The sequence below is a fragment of the Anarrhichthys ocellatus genome, unplaced genomic scaffold (genome assembly GCF_004355925.1).
Source record: "Anarrhichthys ocellatus isolate YVR2014 unplaced genomic scaffold, GSC_Weel_1.0 scaffold14, whole genome shotgun sequence".
Lineage (NCBI taxonomy): Eukaryota > Metazoa > Chordata > Actinopteri > Perciformes > Anarhichadidae > Anarrhichthys > Anarrhichthys ocellatus.
Genome location: NW_022280044.1, coordinates 391,996 through 419,987, shown reverse-complemented (window position 1 = coordinate 419,987; position 27,992 = coordinate 391,996). Strand labels below are relative to the sequence as shown.

The window sequence follows — 27,992 nt, the reverse complement described above, 5'->3', positions numbered from 1 at the left end:
TAACTAGGGGTAAAAACATGATACACAACAATATAGCGTCTTTATTTATGATTATCTTATTGGAGACATTAAATACAGAAACAACAGAATAATGTTTTAATGAGCTCACCAGAGCTGCTACAATTGATACAAGTATCTGTCCTTCCCTCTCTCTCTCTCTCTCCCTCTCTCTCTCTCTCACACACACACACACACACGTACACACGTACACACAGCTCACTTCAGCTTTCATTATCTACTCCGGGCTGCAGATGATGTCACTTCAAACAAAGTGATGATGTCAGATCATCAGATGGGTCTCTGTCTGATGAGGTCATTGCTTTTAGGACGTCAGAGCGTCGTCTAGGTATGTAAACAAACACATACGCATGGACTATTTCCGACTACCATCTATAACTATGAAGGAACATGGAGGTCTTAAATACTAATCACCATGACTTTACGAGTTGTGTTGAGTTAGTGTGTGTGTGTGTGTGTGTGTGCGCGCATGTGTGTATGCTGCTATGGACTTCCTGATGTGTTGACAGGTAGCTCTCGGCACCCATCAGTGACGATCTGTGAACGGTGCTCGTCCACTTTCAGTTGTTGTTGAGGACCCACCATGAGGCTGTGGAGGAGACGCAGAAGAAGAAAATAACTTAAAAATGACTCCAATCAATGACACACTTAGTACGCTCTCCTCTGCGGCTGTGTGTATTTTGTGCATTTGTGTGTCCATGTAATCTGTGACAAATGTAATCAGCACTGCCCTCTGCGCTGCTTGTGGCTGGTTACGTGGTGGTGATGCTTGTGAGACAGAATCAAGATCAATTTGATGTAATGATGCAGGGAAAATAACAGAAAGACAATTGCTGGTGTGCTGGAAAAAATGGCAAAACATGGACAAAAGCAGACTTATTATGAATGAAGATGAGTGACAGTCTAACATGAGCTGAATATGTGACTGTTAAATGTCCTTTTACATAATTAGCTTCAAAGCAAAATGCAATAATGACTCCAAAACCAAAACCAAAACATAACAAACAAACAAAAATCCTCAACACAAAAGAGGAAAACAACAACAACCTCAATATAAGATCCAACTTACTTGTCTCCATAGCTTTCAACCACAACTCATGGCCTTCATCCGGAGTTGCTTGATTGTCATGTAGAACGTTTTATTTAATTTGATATCATAAATATTAAGTTGTATAGATGTATATATAAATTATTTTCCATTATAACTACTGAGCCTCATGCCGAGAAAGGCCATGAGGTGCGGTTGAAAGCTTCAATAGTTAAGTAAATTGAAACGTGTGTTGAGATTTTCTTATTTTCAAAATAATTTTTGTGGTCAAACTGTTTCCAAGGTTGAGAATGAACCATCAAGCTAAATACGTATCGACATCATACGTTCTTTATCACATTTACAAGGTGAAATACTCAAATCACAAATCTCACAGCACGACTTCTTGGTATTTTTGAAAACTTTGTCATCGTGACAAATTTAAAATGAAGTTCTGAGGGTTTGAGGGTCGTCTTCGTGATTGGCGATAGACATACCAGAGGGCACCTGAGGCTGAAGAGGTTACCCTTCAGCAGTGTAAGATCAGTCAGGTTATGAAAGTTATCTTGATCTTAGTGGATATGATAGGTTTGAGTGTGAGGTGAGTGGAGAACCAGCAGGAGCTCTAATGAATGATCTTACCAGGAACCAGCATGGTGGTTATGCTCTCAGGAGTTTCCAGGAAGTCCACGTTCCCCCTCTGGAAGGTCTTACTGTAGTTGGTCTGCAGGTGACTGTGCAGAGGAAGATTCACTTACTGATGATGCATAAAGATGTCTTCAGTTGTTTGTAAACCTACCTATTCATGACACCATTCTCCTAGGCTATTCACTATTGACAGGCAACTAATTAAAACCTCCAAAACATTAAAAAAAAGTCTCTTCAATTAAGTCTATTTGAAAATACTTTACTTTTGTAGCAATTTGTAGCTGGTTGGTTTGAAAAACATAAAACGCGCAAAAAAGCAGAAACAGCAAAACACACATAAAAGCAATATAAAAAAATCCAATGTGACCAACACTCATATCAGAGTTTGTATTTCTTATTAAAACACTGGAGTTAAGCACTTTCTCCATGAGTGTAAAGTTAGAAACGTCTGCTTGGTCAATAGATATTTATAATGTCATTATCTTTGCCTGTTAGCCTGTTGTTTTATCCTGATTAAGTGGAAAAATCCACTTCTCACACCAGCTAGTTGAAAGATGTTGTGTTCTTTTTAAAGCTGGAGAAAGTCTAATATACAGTACTATAAGAGTAAATTATGGACACCTTCGGCATCCTATTTTTGACTCGTAGTGACCTTTATGTGCAGAAATGTAAGACATTTCAAATGAGCTGTATCAAAATGCTATTTCCATGTGTATGTTTCTGTTTCTGTTGTATATTTTCAATGGTATGCTATTTGAAATGTATTGTTGGGAGGAAGGGGTGGGTGCGGGTATTCTGTGCACTATTATACATTTCCTTGTATGTTGGGATAACAAGAGGCAAAGTCCCGCCCTTTCTGGTGGACCAACATGGGACCTTGTTTCAGATAAAAATATGTACTGTAGTCAAAGGTGAGAGACACAGTTGCTTGGTAAATGCATGTTGCTATCATTGAGGTTCATTTTGAATGTTTATGAAACAGACTAGACTAAGTAGATGTCAGATGCAAAATATAAAGTCACATGTTAAGAAATGAATGCAAGTTATGAAGAATTGAAGTTGCATTAACATGAATTCCTCTCTGCATCTTTGCTCATCAGTTTCATTAAAGTCTCACGGAGAACACTGTCACTATACGCAGTGTGAACCAGACCTTCTCTCAGCGAGTTCCAGCTGAGCAAAGAACATCATTTGGGGTTTATGTGATGAGGCCTCGGTGCATTAGTCATGATGCATATGGTGCGGGCAAATACTTACTTCTTCCACACGTTGTTATGCTCCCAGAATTCATAGAGAATGAAGCGTGATTCATTTGCCAGCCTCTGAACTGCGATGCTGCCAAATGCAAAAGAGGAGAGAACACAAGTCATGCAATCACTAATTAGTGTGCTACATCGTGTCCCTCAGCACAGCCTGTCCGTCTGCATTGTTTTCTCGCTGACACGGAGCAGGCAATGTGAATCTATCAAATAAATATGTTCTGTGTCTTCATCCTCAAATTATAATTATATAGTGTTTTGTCAGAGGTTTTAATCTCATTTTAATTGAGAGAAATGGCCGTGACAAAGCATGTAAATGTCATGCTGCCTTTTGGGCTGCTGGATTTGGCCTGAAACCAAAGTGACAGTTTATGTGAGTTTTTTTTCTAATGTTTAAAATGGAGAAAAATAAAGTGCAAACTGTCTTTCATCTGCTGACCGAACGTGCTGTGGTCCGATGCTGCACTAAATCTTCAGGCCAAAAAATTACAGCCATTTCTCTGATTGTTTCTATTTTAAAGCTTCATGATTAATTCAATGTTGCTCATGATCTCCTGAAGGTTTCTCTGATATAAATGAACCTTGTAGAGAGCCTGCACATCCTTGATGTAATTCATATCAAAAACTCAGCTACAGTGTGCAGATAATATACCAACTAAATGCTAAATGTTACATTTCCTGCTCTGTGAGGACTGGTTTTTCTTTTTTCTTTTGGATGTATCTTTTATTCCCATACTGCTCTTTATACAACCTTTTGCAAAAATGTTGACAACTAAACAATACAAATACGTGTAGTAAATCCCCGACACAAAGTGAACAAAGAGAATGTAAACTGACTGTAGACATCCAGTCTGGGCGCAGGCACACTCCATGTACTGTCTGAGAGCCAAACGAAACTCCTCCAGCTCGTCCTCCAGCACCGAGAGCTGCCTCTGGACTATCAGGATGTGCTGTGAAGACAAAACACACAGACACACACAAACACACACAAACACGTGAAGGCACGCAAAGTTAGAAGGTCAGGATCTGCTTCTGGTGGAGAGAGAGAGGTTGATGGAGCTGGGGGACGTTCAGAAATCTTCTGGCCGGGTTTTACACCCGCTCACTCATTTACACTCTTTTCTTACACTTTGAGAAATAAAAAATGAAAGCATCTGAGTCTTGTTGAACAAAGGCACGGAACAATAACCAGGAAAACCTGCTATAATCATGAGAATATAAAAGATAATTTTTCATGGCCGATGAAGCATTGTTGACAGAGGCAGAGTGGCTGATGGGAACAGGAAGTGAATCGTCTGCCCGTCGGCCTGTGGTGTGAGTATGTGTGTGTTAATTATGTGTCTGTGTGTGACTGATAAAACGCCTCAAGAAATTCTCTCAGTGGCTAATTTGGGAGAAACACTCTCTCATCACACACACACACACACACACACGCGCACACACGCACACACGCACACACATGCGCACACAGGGGACACATGCCCTCACACCAACGGAGTCACATAGTCTTTCTCTCAGCAGCACATTTATTCCCAGTGACACACACCAATTACATATTTATTAATTCACATATTGCTGAGACGTGCGCATGATGAGACACGACAGTTACATATTATATTATTATATTATTGTATTATTCATATGCATGGTTTCATTTGTGCTGCTGTGCTATGATACTTCTGGTATACATATTAAATTAAAAAAACAAACCTATATTTTTGTGCTTTAATTCAAATTATGTTTTTTGGACTCACCATGCCATGATCAAATAGCAGCATGAGGCAAAGTAGTCATATTTTCTGAAAATCACACGTCCACATCATGTGAATTTATCTCACGTGAAATGACGAAAAAACACGTGTGCCTTGTATGAAATTATTCATACAGACAAACGATCTTTAGAAAAAAGAAAGCTCCCGTCTACCACACGTTCTTCCTCCTCTTCGTGTGTCTGATGGTAGACACTGAAGAGAAATCCTCCTGCCAGTGTTTGCGTTGGTCGGCTGTGTCAACGACTGTAGCGAGTCTTTCAGCCGTGAAATGAGTGATATGAAGCTCGGGCAGTAGCAATCTCCCTTTGCGTTGGCATGTTGATGCTGAAGTTAAACAGGGAATGATAACATGCACACAAACACCTGCACGCCATGTAAGCACAGCTCAAAAAGCACAAGGGGTCATTTCATTTGCCAGAAGGTTTACACACAAGAGAAGCTCAAACAAATGTCCTGTTACTATAGTGCTACTGTAAATATATACAGTGGGTACGGAAAGTATTCAGACCCCTTTAAATTTTTCACTCTTTGTTTCATTGCAGCCATTTGCTAAAATCAAAAAAGTTCATTTTATTTCTCATTAATGTACACTCAGCACCCCATCTTGACAGAAAAATAAATTTGCAAAAATTTCTACATTTCTGTTTTTTTCTGTCAAGATGGGGTGCTGAGTGTACATTAATGAGAAATAAAATGAACTTTTTTGATTTTAGCAAATGGCTGCAATGAAACAAAGAGTGAAAAATTTAAAGGGGTCTGAATACTTTCCGTACCCACTGTATATATTAGAGCACACACTGAAATACACACACACTCTCTTCCTCACACGTGCCCATACCTCCCAGTCTAATACGGAGCCTTTAAACATAAAGATTAAAGATAAAGGCGGTCAGTGCTGTGGAGGAACAGAATATGATTCTGACAAGTTTCAGCCCTGCTGTTGCTATGACAACCACTTAGTGGTATTTTCAGTGTGGCCTCCCTTTCAGTAAAACTCCCCCATGTGAAAACAGAGAGACGCGGAGTGGTCACAAACAGTAGAAAAGTTAAGATTTAAGTCACAAAACGCACCGATTTGCTCTCCAAGACCTCCTCTTCAACGGGCTCCAGACGGATCTCCTGCAGAACAAATATACAATGATGCACGATGAGCACAGTGACACATTTAGCTAATTCAACAGCAAATACTTCTGAATTTGCACATCTTGCACAATCTCCTGTAATAACCGGTCACTGGCTGGGCTGGTGAGCCCTTGAAGGCCCATAATACAAGATTGGGAGCAATTTGATTGCTTCTCAACGGCTCTCAACGGCTCTCAACGTGGCGGCTCACAGCTACCTGAGCTAATAGCGCTAACAGTACAAACTAAGGTGCAAAAGCAAAAGTGCTGACATAGCTGTCAGTGTTCACCTGAGGGGGAACCGGTGGGTGGGTGCTACGCTTCCACGTCGACACTGTCGGTCGAGACTGTATTATCAGGCTGTACTATCATACCCGGCCAGCCCGGCAATAAAAAGATAACAACACACACAGAGAGGGAGAGCGACTTCATTCTCTGCTCAGGTAGACATTACTTCACTATAGATTTACATGGATAATAGTTATTGTTTTTTATGTACTAAATGTTGTATATTTCTTCTTTAAACTAAAGCAATATCTTGCAACCATTGTAAATTGCTACTGGTTAAGACCTGTTCTGCTTGCATGTTTTGAGTATAAAGAAGTACAATAAGCCGTCAATTTACAAGAACTAATATAAGATTAGAAGAAAGGATAAAAAAGTAAACATGACTTTCCTCTTGCTAATCATCTCACGGCCACTCAGATTTATATTTGAGTGCCTTGAGGAGACCCCACCACCAGGTTGGGAACCACTGATTTACCATTCATGAGTGCAAAATCCACAAAGGATCCGAAATATAAATAAAATAGACATGAACTTTAAATCTTCAAATCAGATCTCAGATTTCATGCTACGTTCAACACATGCAGATAGAAGCTGTGAGAGTTTCATCTATACTATAGACTGCATATGTGTTTGTGCTCCTACGTGGGAGGGTGTTGTTGGGTTTAGATCATTTGTAGATATCGTTGTGAGTCAATTTGCCATCATTTGTGGTCGATCTGAGAGAGCGGTGTAAAGACCAGATGGCCGGGATGGTGAGACGAGACAGATGAAGATGAAAATAACAAGAGCCAAGAAGAAGAAGAAGGAGGCAGGAAGTAGCGGAGTGTATGGAAAAGGTTGGGAAAAAAGGAAATCACCTTTTTTTCCAGACGGTCGATGAGCCTCTGCAGTCTGTTGACCTGGATCATCCACTGGCCGTCTTCTTCATAAACACCTAGAGACACAGACAGGATAGGTTTCAGACGGAAAGAGTGAACAACAAAGGTGAAGGGATGAAAGGTGCTGCTGCATACATCGACTATATTTTAAACACATTTTCCTCCATTGATTATTTGACCTGAATACCTCTAAAAAGGTGACCGTGTCCCAGGAGGCATTTCAAGGTGTCCTTTCATGTAATGCAGCGCACAAACATGCTAATCAATAGAAACGCTTTGACGCGTGTAATCAAAGTTCATAGAGGCTCTGCAGCTGCTGCTCAAGTCTCCCAGCAACCGCAGCTGATGTCATGATGGAGGTTTAACCGAAAACTGACTGCCTGCAAACAACAGTTACATATGACGACAAGGCAAGAAGTGAGTCTGATTATAAAGGTAAGTTGTGTTCTCATTAAGATTGTTTGACTGCAGTTAACAGCACTAAATAAAGTAAACTTTAAAAAAAGTGTATTGTATAGTAATGACTTCAAGCAATCGTCTTTAAAAATATAAAACAATACAACTCAATGATCCACCACAGTGGAAATCAAGTTTATTCATAAGGCCCCAAATCCCAAATTTGTCTTTACAAAATACAGCAGTAAAATACAAAACAATACACATACAAACAATAAAATGTCAAAGATTTTGACTCTGTTTGCTTTGGGAGTACGGGTGTGATTGTCAATCTACCGGTTGGCAATAACCGTGATATTTAAGTGTGAAATATTTATATCATCTTGATTTTCCACTTACGACAATAACCCAGCGCCTCTTGTTACAGACTCTCTTTCACCACACTGGTAATTTGGGTGTAACTCATTTGCCAAAAAAAAGACAAAACGCACGATAAACAAAGTTAAAGATGAATTTCACTGATAGCATTGTTATTATTAAAAACTAAATTCTATAGAAATTACAATCATTAGTTGTTTTAGCCACGATAATCCTGTGGTGAAAAAAACACTGTGACAGCCCTAATTGGGAGTCGAGGACTGTTTGGTAATTATTGTATTCATTCAGGTTTATTGCTTCTCTCACTATTGAAGAACTATTATGTCTACCGTGGGCATCGCAAGTCAAACATGCATCAACAAACTGCAGGCTAGTGGTGCACTTGTGCATCACAAACCAGGGAGCGCTTGGCACACTGTAGCTGCTAGTATTTATGTTTATCATGACAGGAGTTTGTGTTGAGTGATTATCTTATTGACAGTGAAAGTGTATTCACACTTGCAGCACACGATGACTTGAGATCGAGGTCGTACATCTCCCATCCTCAAACCTCCACCTGAGTGCCGCAGCACTCAGTGGCTTTGGATCGACACCCAGGAGCACATGGGAACACAACTGTCCACTTCAATCTGTCTCCGTCTCTCACTTCTCTCTCACACCTATACTCGACCTCCCTCCCCTCCCTCTGTGCTCGGCCCTGCTTCCTGTGGAGACACTCTGACTCTGGCCGAGCTGCTTGTCTGCTGCTGGCAGCTACAAGACAACATAACTCAAGAGTGGAGCACTGCGGTATAAAAACACAACGGGATGCTCCGATTATTTCCACAAACTCAGCATTAGACAGCATGACATATGAACCCACCTGAATTGACGAGACTGAGGAGAGGGTTGTTAGGAGAGAGGCTGCTGTTCCTCTGAAGCCTGCGATTGGAGCGACGACCCGACCACTGGATGGTCAAAACCTCTGGCTTCAGCGGGCCCTGTCTGGAGTCAGAACAGGGAGGAATTAATATGTCTGCATATTTTCTTTTAACTTGTTGAGATTGCATTACAATTAAAAGGCTTTTGTAACTGACATTAAATGACCTTTGTTCTGTGGTTTTTGTGGTGCACTCATCACACCACATGACAGATGGGTCCCACAAAATTTTTGACCAAGATTTGGGCTTTGCTGACTCTCATAAATAAACATAAGTCTTGACTTTGTAATTTAATTAACTACATAAAGATGAACACGAGTAGGAAGTTCAATTTGAATAGTTTATTGCATGAACGCATTTGTGCTAAGACAGTAAAAAAGAAGAGGGACAACTTGTAATCATTTAGGGGGAGGCACCCTGGGAGAAAACAATGTTTTTCATGCACTGATCAATTTTAAGAATTTGGGTTATTTTTCTTCTTTCAGACTAGTGCAAAGAAAACATCCAAAATACGTATTTAGGTGTATATTTGACTACTTTGTCTTTTTAAATTTGTAGATTTCTCCTAAAGTCACCAAAAGTTAGCATTAGATAATGCCTCATTTGCATCATTAAACATAACATTTTAGAAAACTTGGAATACTTGGTTCCCTATTCACCTGTAGTGTCTTACAAAATGTACGGGATTTTACAACACATATCTCTAAAGGCCATTTTCTCTAAATCTGTTTTTTTTTCAGACTCTGAGCCAGAAATCTCTGCTTACATTCACCAAACTTTCCACTTTCAGTCCAATATAATCTGAAGGTTTTGCAGAGGGGTTTGTTCATATATCATTCATAGCCTGTTTTATGGAACATTATATCACTAAAAACATGGCAAAATAGTTTTTTTTATGGCTGTTGACAGCATTTGCGAATTTATGTAGTAATACAGAGATATTCAAAATTAATTCTGTAATTCTGACTCCAATATGTCAACAAAATGAAACAATAATTTGAACCGGCAGCTTTATCCACTGTTCAGATTTCTGTTCTGGACATTTAAACTAGCACATATTTCACAAGCATAATCAAACTTGTAATAAAATAAATTATTGCCACCATTATAGTTTAATGATATCTATTAGTTAAATATTTTACCTTATTCACATGGGGTGTCTGGCACCATGTGCCCAAAGGACACATGTCTCCTGAATAGATGTCTCAGCTCAGGCCTGAAGTTGTCCAGGCTTACGTTATATTTGTATGTTGCGTTGCCTTGATTGTCTGACAGTGATGCTAACGCCAGTGAGAAGGTATGCAGCCGCAGGGTGACATCACCTAGGATTTATCTTTGTGCTGTCAAGTTGTTTGGGCCCATATTTTGAGAAGACCTAAGGGTGTCTCTGGTGATGTGTGTGTATGTGTGTGCAGGTAAATGCACATGCTCATGTTTATATGTGTGTGTGAGTTTTGCGTATACTTGAAAGAGCGGACAGTGTGTTTTATGATCATTATTTGTTGTCAAGCGAAGCTCTCCAACATTCTTCAGACTTCACACTGATATGTTTGTACATTTTCAGCTCACAGTGTTTAATAATTCATGTTTTATATATTCGCAATTCCTTTCAAGATACTTAAAACATTCTTAGTCAAAAAAACTGCTTTTGATTTAGCTGTGGCCTAAGCTACGCTAATGAGCGGCTGTAGATTGTTCACATTGAGCGTGGTATAAATCTTTTCATCTAACTCTCTAAATGTTAAACTTTTCCCTTCATCCACTAGACTTTATTCAGAACTTGGCTTTTTAGCTTTAACTACAGTAAATCTCATATATAGTGAGCAATCTATAGCAGATCTGTGAATATGTGTTTCCTAATATACCAAAATCACAGTCATCTTATTCAGAATGATCTCCTTTGGTCGAGAATACACGGTTGCGTCACATGACACCACTTGTAATAGATTTGAAATGCCTCCTCCTACATCTGGGAGAAACGCAGAATGCATAATTAACCCACGAGTTAAATGTGTGTGTTTGCTTGATGTACGGAGCAGGAGGAACCGTTGACAAGTCCCCCTCGGTCTTCCACTGAGTCATACTGTATGAACTTTAATTGCTAAAACCCATCTGAGACCAGCATCGAGCAAAGATCAGCAGCCTTTGCCTCTTCATGTTCCTTCCACAACCTTTATGTCAACAAAGACGAAGGAAGAGGAGGTTAATCTCTGTTAGAGCAAACTATGTGGCCTGAATTAGCGATCCAGGACCTTTTTGTCCATGTTTCACCTCTTCTGTTTTAAAGCCAGGATGTGATTACTGAAATAATGAAATGGTTATGCAGATTAATGATGGATCAAAAAAAAAGAAAGGGTTATCTATTGGGAAAATAGCAACAAATTACCAAGAGGAAAGTAATATTGCTTTTGAAATGAACAGTACAACTTATGAATACAAAGCTCACGCTCAGCTATGAGTCATACCATGCATCCATGAGTGTGAGCTCCAGGTGTCCTCTTCACACATAAAAAAACAGACCACAGAAACCAATTTTAAGCCACCAGAGAAACAACCAGGTCCTCTGGATGTCTCGAAGAGCAGAGTGATAGCACTCAGATGCAAGGGGGAATTATTGAAGTGTGGCAATTCAGAGACGGATGCTGCAGGAGAAGAAGCTGCTCTGGGAGCAAGGGACAGACGCACTTTGACATGAGAGGGAGATAGAAACATTTCGAAGAGGACAGGAAAGAAGGGAAGAGTCGGTGGGAGCCTCAAAGCACATCATGTTCTGCCTCTGAGAATACGTTTAAACATATAGGGAGAAAAAGGACACAACAATCCTTTCAAACTGAAATCAAGCAGAAATACGCAAATCACTGCTCGGTTGTTGAGGCTGCAACAAGTGAGAACACAGACAGGTGAGGGGTCGCAAAAAGACGGTGCGTCATCACCTGTCCTATAAATAGCATATACCATAAACGTACATGAAACCCGGTGTACTACACTGGTGAGTCACATCACTAATGAACCGAGCGACTGAATTCTGAATGAGAATGCAGACTGATCGAGTACTGCATGTACCTATACACAGACAAACACACACACATACACGCACACACACAGACACACAGACACAGACAGACAAAGACAAAGACAGACAGACAAAGGCAGAGAGAATGCCCTCAAAACAAGTGTCTCAGGTTTAATCATCAACTGTCCACACAGCCAGCGGCTGGTTGTTTATTATCAGAAAGAACATTTATAAACATGCTAATAAGGAAATTATAATCCCATTAAGGTCGTGTTCTTATCATCGATGTGTCAGCTGTGGCCTTCACCCTTGTCCAGTTTCTTTCAGTGTTTTGATCCACAAACAATGGATGTCTTGTGTAGAAAAAAAGTCACATTTTGCATATTTTTGGGGTTACAGTAAATAGCTTTCAGTTAAGAACAAAGCAGTAGCAAAGCCTGTGTTAATTGATTTTTTTGAACACTTCAGGGCGGCACAGCAAGCTGTAAACATAACATCTGCCTTACTGAAGCAGACACAGAGTCCCATTAGCATTGATTTTGAGTCATGTTTGTGTCCGCTACCGCCTGATGACTGTAAATCCCGTATATTCACTTTCCTTCACAACGTACAATCTTACGTTGTCTGTTTGCTAGCTGCCTGATGTGACTGGAAACGAGGCTGATGAGAACCGTGAGAGTGACCCAAAACAGTGAAGTGGTAGGTCGTTAAACCAAAACAAAGTTTTTATATTAAACCGTTCTGTAGAGTTGTGTCATCTTTCATTGTACAAAGTCAGTTTATCCAATTCCTATATACTGTATGTATATTCAATATTGCATCTTTAGGTGAATTCATTTGAATATAATATTCAGTCTATAATAAAGGCATGAAGACAGAATGGGGCGACAGACACTGTTATGTTACACGTCACGCCTCTTCTTCTTTCACACACCGAGGCAGCATTATGCTACTGTTGTTTGATTCAGTGTGAAAAAGCAAAACCGGCGTAAAGGCACATCTTCATTACAGCAGTTTTGAGGAATCTTTGTGTGAAAGGGGCTTAGGTGAAGATTATTTTACTATTATTTACTGTTATTTTCACCTTCAGTGATTTACTTCTATCCCCCATATCCTTTGATCGTGTCATTTTGATTTCAGATCACAGGACATTGAAACCATCTTTCCTTGTATTTGTTGTGTTTTTTTGGTCTCCATGTATTATTTCTCTCAAATCTTGACAATCCCTTTTTAATTTTCTCCCTCCATGTATATTTTTCCCATAGGAAGGTTACAGAGTGATCAAAAAAAATAAAGGAATTTAGATATCTGATGGATTACAGAGAAAAGCAGGTGGTCTTTATAAATACAGGAACCTGTGCTGTTGTGCAGCACCTTGGATGAAAGCATCATTTAAATCTGAAATGTAGGATGTAAATTAGTGTGCGTGGTTTGGACAAAATTGTCACACAAGATGTGATAACTGTAATTATAGATGCCATTGTACAATATAATTGGTTCATGTTTTAAGGACTAATTGTATGTGTGTGAAAGATTTGTTCTTACTTCTCCTGGCGAGTCTGCTCGGCTGTGGTTTCCATGGCACACTCGAGAGAGCTTTGAAGTGAATGAAGCTGATTGGTTGTCTCCTTCAGCAAGAAGCGGGTCACAAACTGCTCCAGGTGGGTGGACTCTTGATAATCCTGTCAATCACGAGGAAGGAGGTGGAGGAGTGTTAGAGTGGGAGGCATGATAAAAAGAAAGGATGATAGAGCAACGAGAGCAGCGACACATTTCGCATGCCAGTCAGGAGTCACTCAACGTCCAAACTTCTTCTGCTAATTAAAAGATGCTTAAAAGATCAATCATTTCGAAAAGATGACATGAAACAAGAGGGAGTAGGAAGAAGAACATGAACAATCAGGGGGTTTCACACTCAACCTCTCCTAAAGCCTGCCTCTTAACTTGTATTTGATCAATCTTAAATGGATGATAAGAAGACAGCAGAATGATTCAAGTTAAATACAATAAAATAAGAACTCAACTTATATGCATGAAGGAAGGGTGGGACGCTTTTAATGAGTACATTTACAGGTAAAACAGGAAGGGAGTGTGAGTTTCTGTTGTATTAATCCATTTTGCTACAAACATATAACTCATTTATTCATTCATTCATCACCGAATCATAGATGTGTCTGTACTACTGAAGTTAGCAACTTAACATCAGCATTTAAATCACGCTGGATATCGTTTTATTTTTGTTTAATGCATTTGTTAAATACAAATATTAGACTTTGTTGAGCATACAACCGGATTTATTTTCATTGCTGACTCAGACGTCCACTGAGCATTTATCAAGATGGAAACAGGCATTTGATCTCTCACATTAAAGGGGTACCCAGGCGATTTAGTATTGAACTTTCATAAAGTTGGGGGACTTACAAAAGATACGCTGGAAAAAGAAAAGTCGGGACGGAACTATATCCCGGCTTTAGTCCTGAGAAGGAATCAAGCTTCAAAAACAATGAATCTCAGGCCTAACTCAAGATAACCCTGATGATGTCAGCCATGATGACTCAACTGACCTTTATGATGATATTGTAAGAAATAGAATAAAATAGAAACTCAATCATTTGAGCAAATAATTAATAATATTTTTTTGCAGGAATCAGATAAAAGTTATTATAGACACTCCAAAAGAATACTTATACAGCAGTTATATGATTTTATAAAAGATGCAAATTTGACTGCAACTATTGAAAGGACAGAAATAATATGTGTTTTGCAAATAACTACATTTTAATGATTTAGTTTCAATGACACTTGGGGTCTTAAAGAACACATTCTGGTGTTCTGTTTATCATGTCAAAAACCAAAACTATACACTAGCCTCATTGTTTTAAATCATGTTTCTGATCGGCAGGAACAGGTATCTGCATACGTTTTGGCAGAGAACATGTTTGCATGTTATGTTGAAAAATGTTTTTAACATAACATCAAAAATGCGTCACAGACTTCAATCATAACCACGTATAAGAAATAAGTATTTCCGGTCGAGGAATTATGTGTCATTTTGTTTTGTTTGTTCAGTAAGTTGATGGGGGGGGGGGGAATCTAATTGAATGACATTTTGGAGAGGCATCATTTGTAACACGTGGACCGGAGCAGGAGGGCTGAGTGCTGTTTAGGATCTAATCGAAGGAGAGTGATTGATGCTCGGTACAACAGAGTTTGCTGTTTGCACGCCAGCTCCCACACTTTGCTCACGCGACAAACTTGTTAGTGAAGATTAGAGAATGGTTAATGTGTGTGTGTGTGTGTGTGTGTGTGTGTGCCAGACAAAGAAAGGGGGTGAGAGACAGGAAAATGTATTGTCTATTGGTAATTATTGTGTTTTAAAAAGTACAATGAAGATGGCTTGATTTTAAAAGCTGGATTTAATTATCAGACTGCGGAATTGCCCAAACATATCCTAGTTACAGTATGTTGAGCTGAACTCTTCTCCAGAATATAGAGCAGATCATTACACTCGTCTATTTTCATATTGATCCGAGCAGCAAATCAGATTAAAGATTGAACAATTAGTCCTAAAATGTGAGAAAAAAAACAACCGTAACTCTGTTTTTCACAGAAAGAAAAATAGAAAAACGCTGTGGTTTCTGCTGTGTTTGATTTAAAAACTCAGAATTGCTATCGGTCATAAGTATTGTTTGATCCCCTGACATTCTGAATATCAGCACACACACATCCACACACACATCCACACACACATGCACATTCACTCAGTGAGAGTGAGTCACGACAAAACTGGTAAAGGTCAGTCTCCCGTCTACCATCTGAGCATAGATTACCTCCTGTGATCTGTTCCTTTGTGTGTGTGTGTGTGAGTGTGTGTCTGTGTGCGTGTGTGTGTGTGTCCAGCTCACCAATCTTTAGTCATTTTAAACAGCTTAAGGTCCGTAATTGGTTTTCCTTTTTGCCTTTTCTATTGACCTTTCATTTTCAGTTGTACAAAAGGTCAATTGAGTTCTTTGTCAATGCACTGCTGCTAAATATCACACTATTTGAGCCTTATAGTCTGGGCTATTACTACTTAGCCTCCACCTTGCCATGCAATCATACCTCACCCACTGCAAACTGACTTTACCTCCGTGTTTTTAAAATCCTGATTGCAAATCATCAAAAAATGTCCAAAAGAAGCTGATTGAAAGCCTTTCTTACTGATCACCTCAAAGTGCCAGAACAAGAGATCGTGGACTGAGCTTCTCCAGCTATTAATAAAAGTAATACTAAGTTTGTGTGTAAAATCCTTCCTACATTCTAAGAAATCACAGGCTATAGTTTCAACTAGTGATTTGTTACCTCAGGATGCACCCTGAAACTTGAACCTGCAACAGCTGATTTTTTTTAGCATTTTGCATTCTGAAAACAAAATATTGCACCCCTAATACTACAATAAACTGTGAAGTTCACAGCAACTTCCTCTCGCCGCTAGAGGAGGTTTGGTACGGGAAACCTTTAAATAGCTTTGGCAAGAGTATCTGTGCAAAATGAGACCCTTAGTGTCTCAGCACAGATGCACATACATACATGCCTGGCTTTGTTTCAGATGCACATTCTTGTTCCAGCTCCCCCGCACATGGGCATGGATGTTTGAGGACACAAAAGCACACACACACACAATCAACCACATAAGCTTGTGCAAACGTTAGCTCACACAAATACACACTAATAATTTTTACAATGCAAAAAAAGGGAACACCTCACAAAACATGCAGGCAGCCCCCTCACACACATCCACAGCCAGAGACCACCCACTCAAATACATATACAGTTCGTAACAGAGACGGCTGAGCTTTATTAATGCAGCATCTGTTCTCCTCCTTGGTAAGCAAATACCGGCTAAAAGATAAATGCAGCTTGCCATAAGTTGATTATCTCTCAATATGACACATTTAAGGTCAAATAATGTATGGCATTGTAGAGGAGAAAATCATTGTGTAGGCTCCAGAGAATAAACGCCAGGGCGACATCGGCAGTGTGTTCACATTATAGTGTTGTAATTTGATTTCAAAGTTATTGCCTTGGCCAATAACTCCTCAATTATGTCCAATTTGAGCACAGTTATTTGTTTTAAGATAAGAGAATCCTTTATTAGTCCCACAGCAGGGACATTTGCAGGATTACAGCAGAAAAGTGGACAGTGTAACAACAGACATGAGTAGAAAACCAAACAGGAAAAATAAAAAACAAAACAAGTACAATAAATAGTCAAACAGTAAAGGTATAATAAATAAGTAAATTGCCATTCATTCATTTCATTTGAATTCGAATATTCATTTCACTATATCTGTGAGGGAACAAGAAAACCTGATTTGTGAGACTGATTGTTTCTCCAGTGTACCTCATGTGAGCTGGAGGCTTTCAAAAGATAAATATTTCCTTTTCGAATGACAAAACAATCCTTAAAACACATATATCCATGCTGCCTCTACTGTTTCTCTTCTTTCTCTCCTGCTGTCTCACTTCCTGCTCTCAACTGTTCTCCTGAGATTCTTATTCTTAACAGAAAACTACTTCAGGTGCATTTATCAAATTTTGGCACCTCATCACAGGTCGGCGAAAGTTGAGGTCCATGAAAGATTGCAAAGGGATTGCAGAAGTGTTTGTATGTGTCGTTTCTTTTGCAGAAATGAAGGCACATGTAATTTACTTACAGCGGGTCCAACCTTTTAGAACCTATTTCAAGAAAAATACATTTCTCTTTGAGTGGAAAAAGTTATTCAAAGGATATATGTTGGTTCTCTACTTTATAGAATATGTCCAAGTTTGTTTATATGCATGTATTGAAAGCATGTATTATTTGATGCCATTTTTTTCTTAAAATCTCCCCCTCACTGCCATTTTTTCTGCTCAGTAAGTGTCACAACATTTACCACACACAAAAATCTGTATCTTCCATTGACATTCATCTTTGTCAACCACAGCTCTGAGGTGTTGAAGTGTGTCACCTCTCTCTGCGTTAATAAAGACCTACCACCAATAATTGAACGGTTTTACTCCCACTCTCTGAAGCAGAATGAGACGTGTCTGCTTCAGTGCAGATCAGAGGGGCGATTTGAGCCTCGCAGCGTGTGTCATAAGTGCCAGATGAGATACTGCAGAGAAAGATCGGGTGGCAGAAACAAACAAAAAAGCTCTCCCTCCAGATGTATGCCTCTCTTCCTCATCCTAGCATTTGTCCCTTCAGTCCTCTGCTTTTCTTCTGCCATTTCTGATCATTGACCTTCATCCCCATCTGTTTGCCTTTCTCTCCTTCGTAATCCCCCTTTTCCTGTCTGATCATCTAAAAGGTACTCAGCTTCTGCCACAGCTCTACAGTAAGATCGAGACAAAATGAAGGTTTTTCCAAGGCATGATCAAACGCAGTATTTGTTTGGTTACGCAGCCAAAACCTATTTAATTTTGGCTACAAGTACAAAAAGAATCATAACGTGCTTTGTTCTGCAGGGTAGCATGAATGAGTCCTGGCTCGTCCTTTTTGGCTCTGTAATGGAAATCTGACTAATGGGAGATCTGAGGAAGCCAGTAGGGCAGCAGAGGAGCATGCTGAGATTTGAGACGTGGAGTTTAGCACGTGCTGTGAGTAAATCAAACATCTCACATTATTATCATTATACGCTCTGCATGAGATGTCAGTGTGATGTTCACTGTGTGGAGGTGTGGGTCTGTGTACGAGTGTGTCACGAGGATGTTAATTAAAATAAACGATATGCGCAGATAATGTTCTCTTAACAGAAATAGAAATAGCATCCATTTAGCAGATTTTTCTCGTGCCATTTTCTTTCAGTGACCATTTAAACACAATTTGCCACGAATGTCACAGCCTTTCTTTTCAACCACATCAAACGGAAACACACTCGCACACCATACACACACTGCTAACGCCGCTTACTTTGTGTATTTTGTGAGCAGCTAAACTTATGCATATACATATGGGGATGAATGGAAATAGAATTCTAAAATATCCTAAAAAATATCAAAAATATCCTCCAGTGTATGCCCGGAAGAATTACAGATATGATTACAGATTTTAAATATGAAACATTAGAGACAGAGAAGTAGCAAGTGTGTTTTGTTGAGAAAAGCAGGTTTATATTTCCAATGATGATTTCATTTCTATCATCTTACCTTCTTTGTTTTGTCCATCGCCTTCAGTATGGACATATTCAGGTCTTCTAAGGCAGCGAGAACATTCTCATATTCACAGAGGTGCTGGGAGAAATACTCTTCACAGCAGAACGACAACATAAAGGAGAAAACATTTTGTGAGTTAAGCAACTGGGACAGGGCTGGAGGTGTTTTGTTAAAGCAGCGCTGTGTGACAGCTCAGTCGCACAGCCTGTAGGGGTTTGGTCACAGCGCATGTGACAATATCTTAAATGGTTCTTTCCTCATGCTGGGTCTACGGTGCTCCTGACTGTGAGGTAAGCAAGCTAAAGCTAGAACAGTACAGCTTTTTACCAATATTAAAAGTTGTTCTAACGTAGGTGAAGGATCAACTTACCACAGAGTTCATCAGTGTCCACATTGCTGCAAAACAAAAAATGAGAAAGAGACATTTAAATAATTAACAATAATTAATAACATAGGTTTTTAAAGGAGGTGACAGATTGATCCTTTATCTCTGCAACAACTTTTGCTGGACAGACTACGGTTTGGTGAATCAATGTATCATGACGAATAAAATATGTCATGAATAATTGAATAATTGAGTTGCTTTGCCAGACAGTGAATCCCTCACAGGAAACTTATCAGGAATTTTTGGCTGTTTGTGTTAAATGTCCATGCATGAGAAACAAACAAAAGAGCTGAAGGTAAAGTAGAAAATGAGTTATTGTATCCCCTGACTGGCTTGCATCAAGAGACATGTTATTCCTTGTTACAATGAAGGTGGCTGGGGAATTACACAGGTTTTAATTTCCTTCCACATAAACTGTAGCTGTCGATCACAGGGGACAAAGTGCTGCAGCAATCAATCAGTGCAAATAGGCGAAAACACCGAGAGCCACAGAGGAGAGAGGAGGTACTGCAGACCAGAAATAAACACTAAACTGAGTTACTCAGTGAAAGCTCTAATTTATGTGTCTTGAAACTTGGCTGTTTTGAAGTTCTTTATACTAATGGACCATGCACAAGTGAAGCCCTTCATATTGTAACTAACGAGGAGAAACATTCATAGTAAAGTTTTGCACGTGCCACTCCTCCTGTGTAACTGCAACTATATTACTCATGTACAAATGAAAATGTCTGAATTTACTAACTGCATGCAATAATTGTAATTTTAAGTGAAGTATTGAATAATCCTTCAGTGTGCAACATCAACCTGAGCAGCTTCACCAGCCTGTTACGCAGACCTTGCAGCTCAGTGACTCATTCTTTAATTAATACAGGATTTAATTTGAGACTTTCAAATTACTTCCTAACAACTTTGCCATCTGTGAAATGAACACAGAATGAGGCACATGTTTGTTTTGGTGAAACACCGAGTCCATTGAACTTCTCTGTGATTTAGCAGACAGCAGAGTGATGCTGAAGACATATATGAAATATATAGCTCTATCATTGTTGACAAAGCTTCGTGGCTAACTCATGTAAATCACATATCTCATATTCATGATGAGGATGAAACAAATTATAACATTTGTCATCAGCATGACTGTAATGTCTCATCATTCTCTACCATATACCATGACTCCTGATCACATCAGCAATGAGAAACACATTGATGAAAACATAAAACACCCTAAAATTGATTCCTGAGGCACGCCACAGTGTGTTTCTGACACCATAAAGATCTCTGAGGCAGGTGTAGCCATTTGAAGACACTGCCAGAAAGACCAGTGTTTTCATGCAGTCTACAGTCTACAGTCTTTTGATTACAAAATAATCTCTCATTCTTGAAAGGAAGCTAGAAAAACACAGGCCTTTTTTTATTGAGATATTATGGGTTCATGTAGGAAAAATATGTTACAGATGAACAAAGTTGATGTGTAAGGCCAGATATGTTTAATTTGAGTTTGCATTCAGTTGAATCGTTCAGCCCTGCTGAACCAGTCTTTTGCCATTTGCAGGGTGTCAAATACCGACACGTTTTCATGCCCCTCGGCCATTTACCTTGCAGACCAAACGGCCGAAAGCTGCAACTACAGTTCCATTATTTCCAAACAGCATCGTCATCTACCTCTCCTCCATCATCCACATCTTCATTCTGTCCTCCATGGAACACAATAATAACAAGATAGAGTAATGAACGGACTTACTCTGTGTTATGAGTGTCAATTGTGTGGAAGAGCTCCTGTAGTTCCGCAGTTGTCAGGACTCCATCAGAGAAGTAGGCTTTGAATTCATCAAAGGACAGCTTTCCATCATCTGGGGACGGAGCACAAATGCAGCTGGTCAACACTGTGTCAGTACAGCTCAGTCTAAATGATTCCTCAATCCTAAAACTAGTTTGGGGTCAAATGAGCATTCTGGTTTGTGTTTGTTGGACATAAAACATGTAATGAAATGTATCATGGAGGTGAAAAGATAGCACATATTTAATTTATCAACATTCCATAAGGAAATAGGTGTACTAACTTTAAATGAATAATTTAAGTCCACCCCCTGAGCTGATGAAACTGAGGGTGACTTGAGATAACACAGATAAGATGCAGCGTGTTATAAACTGCAGGGGCTGAATCAGCAAAAGATGGCATCAAGCGTATATAGATAAAACTCCATTCACAGCGGAAAATAAAGTAATAAAACTTAACAAACAAACTCCACTGTGCAACATTCTTCCTTGTTGTTATTATCATAGTAAACAACACTGAAGGGTAATCACCATTTGTTCCATGAGACCAACTTGATGGTAGTCCTAAACAGCATTGTTATGCGTTGGGTCTTTGCAATTATGCTTGGAATAAAAAGCCCCAAGCTACGTGAAATATTCATGAAAATGGTGAAAATACAGTTTCAAAATGAGGAGCCCCAAACTGAATATCTGGCAGCAAAATTAATATGATCAACCACAGGCGACATATTTTGTCCACACAGTTCTGGCAAAAGTAGATTCTGTCTGTTTGTGTGACACGAGGTGGCTGATCTTTGACCCGCTGCTCCGGAGGTGATGTTCAGTATGTCTGTCATGTCACGATGTGAGCAAGAGAGATGATCAAAGGCAAATGTACACAAATCAAGCGCTCAGTGACTCACTCGATGAGTTCAGAAATAATCTTGGAATGGACCTGACATACAATTGGTGCTGTTTGCACTAACACTAAAAACAAACATGCGGGATGACTTCTCATTATGCTGCATGACACCATTCACAGCGAGGGACGGACATTTAATGAATAATGAAGCATGTGAATAATTCATTCTGATTAGACACTTTTTTGCATGTAGAGGAAATCATTTTTTTGATTTCATGCAGGGTCTCTATATCAAAATGTTTAACAAAACAAGACTTCAGTTTGTTCTGCAATTAAAAACACTCAAATTCATGTGGTTTGACCGTTTGATACCAGAAATGAACGTAGCCCGCGTGTCAGCAGGGTTACGTATATTCTACGACACGTGTTAACTTGACACAAAGAGATACTGTCATGTGCAGTCATACACACAAATGGTGGTCCCATCGCAAATCTGTAGGATATATGCATCTGACAAACCCTTGTCAAAGTGTCCTTAATGTCCCAAGCACAAACATGCTTCGGCAGACTGTGCATGAAGATAAAGTGATCCATAGAGGCATTTGTCTCCTTTGAATAAAGACTTCTTTCTGAGAGCATGTCTATGCTTTTATTTGAATTTCAGTGCCATTAATGAAAAAACAATATATTTCAATAAGCTGCATAGCAGGGATGTCAGAGAGCTATTTGCATTTGTTAAAGCAGCAATATTATTTGTATTTGAATAAAAGTGGGAATAGGGAAAACAATCCTGTTTTTGTTTTTATTACATCATGATTTTAGAATATTAAAGTGTTAATATGGTGTTCTTCAGTAAACTATTATCACAATTATAAACACTTTATGCCATCAGTGATTGTCCCCTGGACCCAAACTTGTGTTTGATTTTATATAATTAGGATTATGGTTGTATTGAAAATGTGTCTGAAAATAAAACAAATAAAATTGAAAAGGTCTTTACAAATCAATTATATCAATGATTAACAAAATTAACTGACTTAGGAATTATGTGAAACTTCATGAACAAACATGAGACTTGACTAAGACAGTAGTAGAAATTAGTCCTCTGAAAGTCTGGTGATAAAATAAAAAAATAAAAAAACACAAATATGTTGCAGCAAGTGCTGCAACATATTTGTGTATAATTCACTGTTTCCAGGGGCGATAAATGCCGGACTACTTCTTAGTAGGGAACAGTTGCAAGGCAGCCAGCAGAGACTCCAGGAAGTTTCTGTCCCTGGTCAAGAAATACTGTAGTCCGGCACATAACCTGCTGTGAAACTGTGATTTGTTCATATTTAAAGTATAAGCTCACCAGCTGCCGGTGACATAGCTCAAATTGACATGAGTGGTATCGATCTTCTTATCTAGGCAACAAAGCGAATAAGCATTAAACAAAATGTCAATTTATTCATATATGTGATTCATAGAGGCATCTTGTTTCCTTTTTTTAGCATAGAAAAACCAATTGTATCTATGTTTTTAATTGTATTTCAGTGCTATAATCTAAATTATTTAAGAAAAGTTATTTCAATAATGTACACACAGGCATACTGAAAAACGTTTTTAGAACATAAAACTATATGTTATCTTTGTGATTTATTGCAAGTAATTAAAAATGTTATTACTTTAACAGTTTGTTTCATTTTGTGACTGCACATAAATGTAGAACATTCTGACAATGCAGAGCCAGTGTGCAATAAAAGATAGAAATGTCCTGGATCGAGACTACCGCTGACCTAGAAGACACCAACATGAACTATGTATTTTGTATATATATATTATGATAGTGTCGCACAAGATGGTGGAGGTGAACCAACAGCAGAATTAGCCGTAGACCTCCAGCTGTCCACCTCTTACTCATTAATCGTGAACTGCCATGATAGAAATGTTGAACTGGTACAATTTTTTTTTACGTTTTTCTTCGTCAATGCTCTGAAACTGAACCTCAGTGAGGATGGTCAGTTTCCTGTTTCCATGGAAACTGAAAGAGTGTATCAGCAGAGAGTCATGATCAGAATTTCATTGAGAAAGTAGGTTTTCACACACACGAGAAAGAAATGTTGAAGAAATGCCAAAGACACTGTGTGTGAGTCTGGAGGTAGCTTTTGGTGCAATATTTACCGTTTTTATCAGCTCTCCGTAAAATCTGAAAAGAGAAAAGGAAAAAAGAGGGATATCATCAAAGGTAAACAGTGTGTATGTGCGTGTGTGTGTGCGTGTGTGTGTGCGTGTGTGTGTGTGTTTGTGGGGTGGGAATCATCGATCACACTCTCAAAAGCAGTGTGCCATTAAATTATTGATAGTGCTGTCCCAGAGTCCAGATGAGATGAAAGGCAGAGTGGCAACGACAACATCAGCTTAAAAAGGCTCGAACCACCTCAAAATAGCTTGGCCCACTTTCTCTTCTTATCGGGTTTAAACTGGTGAAGAAGAATTAGAACATGTGTCGATTTACACTGTAGGCTAAATCTGACAACGTAACAATCAATGGGCTAAAGTTCAAAATGCCATTCTTCTATGTTTGTGGGACTTAAACGCTGTGCTAGGGGTAACACTAATCCTAATATATCCACCCAGCTTCTTCTAGCTCTTGGTCTGTTGTGTGTTCTGACTTACATAATTTGTTCAAATTTTTCTGCTTATCACACTTTGTTGCCTCTTCTGCCGTCCCCCAACAACTCCTTCTCAATCTATCTCAGCTGTTTTTTGTCATCTCTTGTCCATTTCTAAGTTATATAATCAATCAATTAAATTAATTGCAACTATATTTGTCCCTGCAAGGTAATTGTATGCCTTGCATGTCTTACCTCTTAGGTCAACAAATAATACACACACACACACACACACACACACACACACACACACACACACACACACACACACACACACACACACATAAACAAAGGAAAAAAATGTATAAAGTTAGAACAATCAATCTTCTCCATGCCTTCATCCTATATTGATAAGTGATTAATAAAGACAGTTTTTCAGCATAAATGCCAAACATTTATTAGTTTATGCTTCACAAATGTGAGAATTTGCTGTTTTTTTCTTGTCTCAAATTACAATCAAATTAATATAGTTTGCTTCTGGGCTGCTGGTTAAAAAATAATTAATAATATGTATGACATCACCTTGGGTTAAGGTCATGTAATAGGGATGTTTCTTGGTTTACTGATGTTTTATCGGGCAAATGTTGAATCTGCACATTAATCAATGAGGACAAATAATCGTTAGTTGTAGCCCTACTTTTTTCTGCTTTCCAAACTCTTCTACCTGACAACTGCTCTTTCTATTCTTATAAACTAATGTGCATGAAAGTTACTTTCATACACATTATAATATTGGAAATCATTTGGATATTATCAGGTACCAGCTCACACTGAAAATGTCATGTCATGTCATCTCATGTCATGTCATCTCATCTTGTGTCATCTCATCTCATGTCATCTCATGTCATGTCATCTCATCTCATCATCTCATGTCATCTCATCTTATGTCCTCATGTCATCTCATGTCATCTCATCTCATGTCATCTCATCTTGTGTCATCTCATCTCATCTCATCTCGCCATCTCATGTCATCTCATCTCGTGTCATGTCATCTCATCTTGTGTCATCTCATCTCATCTCATGTCATCTCATCTTGTGTCATCTCATCTCATGTCATGTCATCTCATCTCGCCATCTCATGTCATCTCATTTCTTCAAGTTATCTTTTACATCTAATGATTAAAATGAATAAATTCTGAGGTGTGATGGTCCTTTTTTCCTTCAGTGGAAATCTGGCACCACAGCAGCATCAAAATCATAAAGAAAAACACACATGGAGACACATCACATCTAACCTGCTCCAGGCTGAAACAACTGTTTGGAGTCAGCGTGTTTTAATGACTCACACCCAGCTAAGGCAAAATCTATGTCTGGAAACAACAGAAGCATACACTCTGACAGCCAACTCGATGACAAGCAGAGGTTTCATTCCCTGCAGAGCACCTGTTCAACATCAGTGACTGATTTGATGTTATACGGCAAATTCCACCTTTCATAACTCTTGGTTCCCATGGGTGCATCCTACCCTGTCTCTGTCAAACAGTGAAGGCAGCCAACAGGTTTATCGCTAAGACATCACAAGCGAATGAAAGAGTGGAGGAATGGGGAGGCATATAATTATGTGGTGCCGAGGCAGAATGCCGTGAGTGCCGTGATACAGGGGAGGCAAAGCACTACAGGAAGATCATTACTGATATTCATATATCTTATTTAATATTCTTATTATTATCATCTAAGGGAGATCTACTAGTGTTTGGAATTCTTATGGAATTCTTCAACACTTTAAAAAACATTTTTAGATTCAAAAAGTTCTGTATATCAATATTATATGTTGTCTAATTCAGCTATGGTTTCTCAATAACACCCTGACTTTTTGTCAAACCAAGAAGACTTCTAACATTTCATTAACTTGGTATTTGGTTTTGAACACTGACATAAAAATGGATTTCAAGCCTTTGAAATCCTGACATCGTGAAGCCAAATTAAAGGTCAGCCTTGTCAAATGTATTCATTCTATAAAAAGGAACCCGCTGTACCCTGCATGCATTTGGGGACCCATTAACTTTGGTCCAAATTCTTCTAACCTACAACCAATAATATCACTGAAACATAGATATAAAAAGTAAAATGCATCTATTTCTTCAAATGCAATAAAAAAAAAATCAAACAATAAGAACATCTGGGAAGCATGATAGCTGTTTTCCTTTTATTATCGAGATAATTTGTAAAAAATAAAATGCATTATGCTCAAGTTTTTGCAATAATAGTGGAGATGAAATACATTTTTATTTTTTTCAAAAAAGCAATGATTAAAAAAATGTTTTACAGTACTTACATCTATGAAAATCGACATTCCTTTTTTAATCTCCATTTGAGCTCTGGGCTCCTCGGACACAGACTGAACCTCCTCTGAACAATCCATCTTTCAAAATGTAGCTTCAGTTGTAAACTGTAAATGTGTCCGCTTGAACCTCTTATCTGATCAAAGCCAATGGTCAGAAAGAGCGACTGCTTTTAACGCGGTCCAGAGCTCTGATGCAGTCAAGTCAACCGGAATAAAGCACATAACTTCCGGATTAAAGTTTCATAATCCAACGATTGCTCCGTGAAATGCAATGAAAAAAGTAGCTAGAAAAGTAGCCAAATGTGATCGAAATTACTCTGTGGTTACTTTTGAGGTTATTCTTTGCATTGCTCCTGCACACACCGACACTTGGCTGAATCTTTGTGCTTTTATTTTGAAAGCTAAACACGACACTTCCTGCCATGTACTGGCTGTCTCTGTAGGTCTTGACAGCGCGGTACTTGCCTCAGCTGCTGTGATGAGTCCAAACCTGTATCTCCGTTGGAGCAAGTAAAGTGTCAATCAAATACAAACTGTTTGGCATTATAACATTGTGGTGCACAGGATAATTACCTTCCACTGACAGATCATTGAAAAATAGCATTTGTCTACTATGACATAACATCGCTGTTGTCAGTTGATATGTGTACTGTGGCTACAGCCAAATGAGAAGCACAAATAGCATGTAGTGCCCAGAAAAGAATGCTTGATATAGAGGTATAGAAGCTTTTGTTAAAAGATACAAAGGCAGGCCAGGAAAAACTTAATTTCAGCTCGAATTAAAGAGTCGCCTGTGACATTTCTCCCCACGGTAGTCATATAAAATCATGTGATACAGCAACAATGTTTGACATCTTTTTAAATAAAAAGATAAGAACTAACTGTAGCTCTATGGCAGGGGTGTCCAAACTTTTTTCAAAGAGGGCCAGATTTGATAATGTGAAAATGCCCAAGGGCCAACAATCCCTGCTGACATTATTTTAAACAATACAAGTAGCCTATACATACATTGTTATTTCATCATTTTATTTTCAATGACAGCAAATAGCAATGTAACCAAATGTAAGCAGCTATAATCACTATTTTAAAGTGATTAGTGACTCATCTAAAACATTTAAAAAGGAATAACTTCAATAGAATCATTCTATACACTGTAGC

General features: G+C 38.8%; 1 protein-coding gene across 1 annotated transcript; it reads right to left on the bottom strand.

The window, feature by feature from the left end:
• Positions 1-21: 21 nt before the first annotated feature.
• On the bottom strand, positions 22-27,014 carry necab1 (N-terminal EF-hand calcium binding protein 1). Its single transcript, XM_031854053.1, has 13 exons — positions 26,826-27,014; positions 24,060-24,084; positions 21,021-21,129; positions 19,265-19,290; positions 18,889-18,986; positions 13,264-13,400; positions 8,648-8,769; positions 6,991-7,067; positions 5,796-5,843; positions 3,790-3,902; positions 2,951-3,028; positions 1,688-1,779; positions 22-607 (listed from the first exon to the last, which is right to left on the bottom strand). Exons 1-13 carry the CDS (start codon positions 26,910-26,912, stop codon positions 579-581), a joined length of 1,041 nt encoding a protein of 346 aa, XP_031709913.1. The 5' UTR covers positions 26,913-27,014; the 3' UTR covers positions 22-578.
• Positions 27,015-27,992: the final 978 nt, after the last annotated feature.

Bases quoted from the DNA above. Each gene is read 5' to 3' on its own strand.
- necab1 (XM_031854053.1), bottom strand. From the start codon at position 26,912: ATGGATTGTTCAGAGGAGGTTCAGTCTGTGTCCGAGGAGCCCAGAGCT. The intron at 8,770-13,263 runs GTAAGAACAAAT...TTCTGACTCCAG, and splicing joins GAGCAGACTCGCCAGGAGAA to ACAGGGCCCGCTGAAGCCAG. The intron at 3,903-5,795 runs GTGCGTTTTGTG...TTGTCTTCACAG, and splicing joins AGGTCTTGGAGAGCAAATCG to CACATCCTGATAGTCCAGAG.